The following is a 6,000-nucleotide window of genomic DNA, read 5'->3' on the forward strand; positions in this document are numbered from 1 at the left end:
TAAAAGAAAAAAAATCAAGGGTATTATTTGGAGCTATATGCAGGCAGCAGACCTTTAATCAAGAGTCTTCTGGAATTTGATCAAAATGACTGTAGTTGTTATTTTACAGATCCCAAACACCTGCTGATCCCAAACACTGTGTGGATAACACCTTTACAGATACAAATCGTGTGCTCATGCTTATGTTCCCTGTGCCCAGAGTTCACTGTAACACGTGCACTTATAGTGAGCTTTCCTAATTATCTTTTTATATATACATAAGAAAGATGTTTAAAAATAATTTGAGCTTACATGTTTTAAATGGCTTGAAGTACAGTACCAGTCAAGGACCAGATAAATTAAAACCAATTGCATTTTCTTTATGAGTTTCTAAAATCATAACAATGAGGAGCTTTGAGGCTCCTGCATGAAAGGAATTTTATCAGCTTTTCACCTTTTGGCCAAAGGAAATGCATTTCGCCTTACTCAACTAAGTGCTTTTTCACTCCTCAGTGATTGGATATTAATGGTATGTACAGAGCTTTAGGCAACCAAGGTTATCACCTTTTTCATCTGTGACTCATGACTGTCTAATACAGAACATCATTGAGGAACGTCTCTCGAGTGAGATGGAGGGATTTAGCTTCAGGAATAGTTTTAATGGAAGCCACAAAAGTCCTCTCCATATTTCACACTGAAATGTGTCCTGCAGGGTGCACTATGATAAAAACCTGTTAGTCACCCATTATCCTGGCATTCACATTAGAATACATTGGGGGTTGGGTTGTTTGTTTTAAACACGCTCACTCTGCCCCATCTGGTCATATTGCCTAATCTACACAGGATCAGCTCTAGAGAAAATTGCCTTGATTAGCCTTGATAAATTCCAGTACTCTTAATACCCGTGTTCAGTCTGCATTGTTTAAATAATAATTTTTAAATTACTTTAAAGTGGCAAAAGGAAATGCTCATGTCTTAAAGACGGACCCTAATTCCCTCTAAATATGAAAACCAAACTGCTTAAGGTACCTTCTGAGACATTCTTTTCCATCCTCCACTTCTGAGGAAGCAAGTTAGCCATACTAGAGGGAAGAAGGCTTGAACCAGCTTCCTAGATTATCTTGAAAGACAGAGTTAGGTGTGAAGGAAACTAACATTAAAAACTTGCTATGTTGTGCTGTATTGTTGTGCTGTATTCCTTTGCCAAGGCCACTTTTCCTGCAAGCAAACATGCAAAGTACTTTTTAGCACATTACCATGGCAGTTGGCAAAGCACGGGGTGGACATTCATGGTTAAGTTCAGATCTCACTTCAGTACCCTCAGTGGGATTTTCAGTCAGTAAAGGAAGAAGTACCATTGTAAATATGACTATTAAATCCACTGGAAATCATGACATGAAATTAAACTCTCAATTCTTTCAACTCCAAATTCCAATAGTGAGATGGGCATCAGTGCAACACAAGGGAAGTAGAAGAGATGAAGTGAGGTAGGTCTTAGACCACAGCTCACAAGCAAAACTTCTTAGCCATATTGTAAAAGCACAGCCTCAGTAACTGCTACATGAATACACGAAACTGCTACATGAATGACACCTACATGTATATGTGTGTATATATATACGTTTTGCAGCTGAAAATGCAAGCAAGAAACCTTATCTGTAGCCTCCACTATTAGTATCATAGCAATAGCTGTTTGCAATATCAGTATTGGCAACAAAGATGCCATGCTTAGAAGAGAATATGGGAAACCGATTATCAGGATCCTAAATTGCTAATGAAATACAATAAGTTATTTTTTTAAAGGCACTATTTGAATGAGTTGTAGTTGCTTCCTTGACCATGACAATCTGTAGGTACAGTTGTGAAGGTGCCAAAAAGTTACTTAATTGAAAATCTGACATGTGTTCCTTACTGCCCTGTTTGATTTTTAAAATGTTAAATTAATTGCCAAAAATGAGAGAGGGAACATTACTTGCACTGGAGTCTGGAGAAAAAGAGATAATTATTTTTATCCATCATACTTATGAAAAAAGAGTGCCCTAACACTAATATATTGATATTTGGAACTAAATACTAAAATGACAGGTCTTGAATACCATAATTTGCTACACACTTGTCGTGATGGTTAAAAGTCTCCTTCACAAAAGATCATTTTGCTATTTATCCCACTGAGCATTTTGATTCTACAGAGATGAGCTATGGTCCATAAAAGATATTAAATTAAATCCAAGGGAAAGAAGTGCAGATGATCAGATAACAACAGTAAGTAGAAGGTTCATACTGTGCCCATTTCTCCTTTAGGTCAGTGGCAGATTTCCCTTGTGCTGGGCCTGGGCCCAGAATCAGGAAACAAAGAAGCTTCTTCCCTTCTGTGTCTCAGCAAAAAGATTCAAAAATTTCCACCTTGAAACTTACATTACTGTGGGCTTTTCAAAACTGAAATTATTTTACAATGGTAATAAGACCCAGTAGGTGCTTTTCAGTAGCCTGATTAAGTCAGTCAAAATCTGTGGAAAGATTTTAAATAAATTCATTGGGCTTTGGGTCAGCAAAATGTAAATTAAGTAAAGATGCAGCTCATAGTAAGTAATCCTGCAAAGAGTGGCTCTTCCTTTACTCTGAGTTCATGAAGAGTTTAGTTGGGGACATCAGGTCCTCGATCTCTGAAGTCTAAGATCTTTTAAAAGATTATCAGGTGTGCTTGAAAGCTTCAGTGGGCTTAGTGGAGGCTGGACTGAAATCTTTTCCACATGCTGTACAAAAACAATGGAACCTCCTATGTGCTGGACTTGTTTCTGAAGTATCTAGCAGCCCTATTCAGGACCTTCAGAACAGTGTTATGTTTTTAAATACCATTCTTTCTGATGGGGAAATTGAAATTTTCTAGTCTGAATTTAAATTCATTGTCCTTATGAATATGAAAGTAAGATAAAAGGGAAGTAAAAATAAACACACACCTGTGGATATTTGAGTTTTTTAGTCACCTAATACTAAGATTTCACTTTCATACCTTCCCCAAAAAACACTTCGATCACCCAGACTAGGAACAATACCATCAAAATCAACAGGAACACTCTGAAGGAAAGCTATGAAAGTGCAGCAGAGCCAAGTTTGAGCTCACTCTAACCAATGCAAGCTGCCCTGCTGCAAGCCATCTACAAGCAGGGTTTATTAGCTTGGGTTTAGCCTGGCAGTAATGCAATTACAGTGGGCAGAATGACTGCCTGCAGTCTGCTGGGAAGACATATGCTAAATATCCTAAGTTTCAGGAAATAGCCTGGATCTTAATAGCTCTGCAGTTAGTGTGGTTGAGGAAATGGGTTCTTAATTTGTCTGGCTCCATCAGAATTATTTTTCAGGTTAACTGAGTAGGCAAAGGGTTTTGGTTTTTTTTTTTTACAGGAAACATTCCCTCCTTCAAAATTGGATTTAAAATGATCCTGAAACAGTTAAACAAGGCAGCCACAAACAAAGCAAGTCCAACATTTAAGATCACGATGTCATGACTCTTTGTCACTTTGCCTATAGCCACTGAGCCAGGAAAACAGGACCTCCCTTCAGACCACGAGTCTGGGGCTGGTTTGATAGCAAAAGTGGAGTCAGCTTAAGTTTGTATACAAACAAGTGATGCTAGGATAGCCAGATTGTGGGCCACCCAGATAACAGACCAGATTCCCCAGTTCTGGTTCAGCCCTCCTTGGGGCCACAGTACAATCTCTGCAGACCCTCAGGCTCAGAGGGCTGGGCAGTGCCAGTGCAGCACAGTACAAACACATGGATCCTGCTCACATCCACTCTGTCCATTCCCATCCCCTTCCTGCAACACAGAACATGGGAAACCACAAGCACAAAGACAGGCTGGTCTACCCTGGCTCATTATTTACCCCTCGTGGGCCTCCCTAAGCTGTGCAGTCCAAGCTCCAGTCCAAGGTTCCTGTCACACTGGAACAGCAAGCAGTGAGCATGGTAGTAGAGCGAGGAGTTAATAGTTTCCCTTGTCTCTAGCTTGGTGGCACAAAAAGAACTAGAACTACAGAGCCTGGATAGACCTGAGCTGGCTCCTCACAGAAATCCCACAAATTTATCTGTCCTGCATTCCTCCTTTTTGGGAGGAACATGACAGGGAGTCTCAGAATGACCAGCATGAGTCTGTCAAGATTATTCATCACAGCGCTGCACCTCAGCAAGAAATCCTGCTACCTCTGCCAGCACAGATCTGCACCCCAGACAACCCACCACACGTAACTGCTGGCTGAGTACCAGAGACAGGAGGACAGCATTTGATGTGACACTCTAGGCTCCATCTCAAACTCTCTGTACCTTATTTCATAACTGCAAAATGGCAACACCACTTCTTTTTTCCCCAGCCATTTTCTTACAAGCAGTTGAGAGCAGGAACGAAGCCCTGCTGTGTCGCACCCGCGGTGCCAGGTGCAGCAGGCACAGCTTGGTGTGAGCCAGCAGCGTTACTCTGCACGCTCCTGCGTAACCCGCTGCGAAGAGCTGGGCTTATCCCCAGGCACCTCTGCTGAATGGTGCTGCCACAAATGTTACTTTCATGCAGGAGGATGGGGTTTGAACTTACACTCAGACCTCCGAGATTATCTTTAGGTATTTTGAGATGTGCTTTTAAGTATTATGCTCTCAAATGTCTCACATGGCAGGGTAAGCAAGGACGTAGGCTGAAGAACAAAACACCAGGCAATCCTTTTCTTCTCACTTTACCTGCCCCTGCTATGCTGAAAATAATATACTGTGGCATTTTTCACAGGAATCTAATGAGAAATCCTTTTTTTCTTTCAGCTACGATGAATGTGTGGGGCCAGGAGCAACACAAATATATATTCCCACAGATGATCCCCCCCCATATTCTCTTACAGACCCTTGTCAAAGAAATGAAATATCTATAAACATTAGCCTGGAAGAGGAAGCAGCATCTGGGACTACAGGACAGGCTGCAAATTACGCAGTGAGGCTGCAGGACTTACAGCAGCCCATTTCATCCATCTCCTTGTCATCTCTCGCTCTGGAGGCTGCTCCCCTATACGAGACAGTGGTGTGTGAACAGAATATCCCCATCCCACTTGTTCCAATGGAAGTACTGAAAAATTCTTCCACTGACTATCAGACCCTTCTCAACCAAATAATGTGAATAAAAGTGGCTTTTTCCTTCAATTCATCTGAAGAATTCAGACAGACAAAAACATTTAAATGGAAGAATAAAACCTCTGAAAGTTTTACCTATTTTATATCTTTAAACAGGGATGCAACGGGATTTTATTTTTTACAGTGAATTTTGAAAGTTTACCTAAGCTTCCCTCTTCGTGCTTCAATGTGTTCCGTGACATCACACAGCATGAAAGAACAGCAGTGACAAGCAGTGCGTCTGACCTTTTTGAGCCATTTCAAAACACATTGAAATTAGCCACTTTTAATGTAGATACATGTTATCCCATCAAGCCTACTGATTGATTTTATGGTACTTGCATGTTTTAGAGCAGAAGGAAAAAGAAGAGCATTTTGTTGTCTTTGTAGGTGTCACTAGTACATTTCATTCAGTGTCTTGGCAACAAAGCATTTTTAAATAAGTCTTTGTCTAAATATGTTATTTCAGTAGACAGATACAGAACAGTGCCTGCAAAACATGACTGTCAGTAACATATAGGAGCAAAAGAAAAAGGAGAATAATATTTTGATAGTCACATTTTTCCAGGCTTTCCAGACCATTGCAAAACCTGCTGTAAGTCTTCCTTAAAAGAAACCAGCAGCAAGTGATGGTGAGGTGGCACTGGATCCCCAAAGAGCAATTGGCTTTGCCAGTGGAAGCTGTACTACAGCTGTGTGCAGGCCTGGGAGCTGCATGCCCTTCAGGGGACTTGCTACAGCCAAGAGGAGGGCAGTGTCTGGAATCCCAGAAGATGCTTCATGCCAGTTCCCATGCATGACTGCATTTTCAGGCACTAACTGGTCTCTTTCTTTAGTAAGGGGCCTGTGGTGTTACAGAGGACCTTGATCTCTAGT

General features: G+C 41.0%; 1 protein-coding gene across 1 annotated transcript in view; it reads left to right on the forward strand.

Annotated features, from left to right (window-relative positions):
* BEAN1 (brain expressed associated with NEDD4 1) overlaps positions 1 to 5,131 on the forward strand; it is a gene marked incomplete at its 5' end in the record, with an annotated part of 45,095 nt that extends 39,964 nt beyond the window's left edge. The window contains one exon of the mRNA XM_010168406.2: positions 4,783 to 5,131. Coding sequence (XP_010166708.2) covers positions 4,783 to 5,131 — 349 coding nt within the window. The remainder of the gene's footprint in view (positions 1 to 4,782) is intronic.
* Between the last annotated feature and the right edge of the window lie 869 nt (positions 5,132 to 6,000).

The sequence above is a fragment of the Antrostomus carolinensis genome, unplaced genomic scaffold (assembly GCF_000700745.2).
Source record: "Antrostomus carolinensis isolate BGI_N321 unplaced genomic scaffold, ASM70074v2 scaffold5795, whole genome shotgun sequence".
Classification (NCBI taxonomy): Eukaryota; Metazoa; Chordata; class Aves; order Caprimulgiformes; family Caprimulgidae; genus Antrostomus; species Antrostomus carolinensis.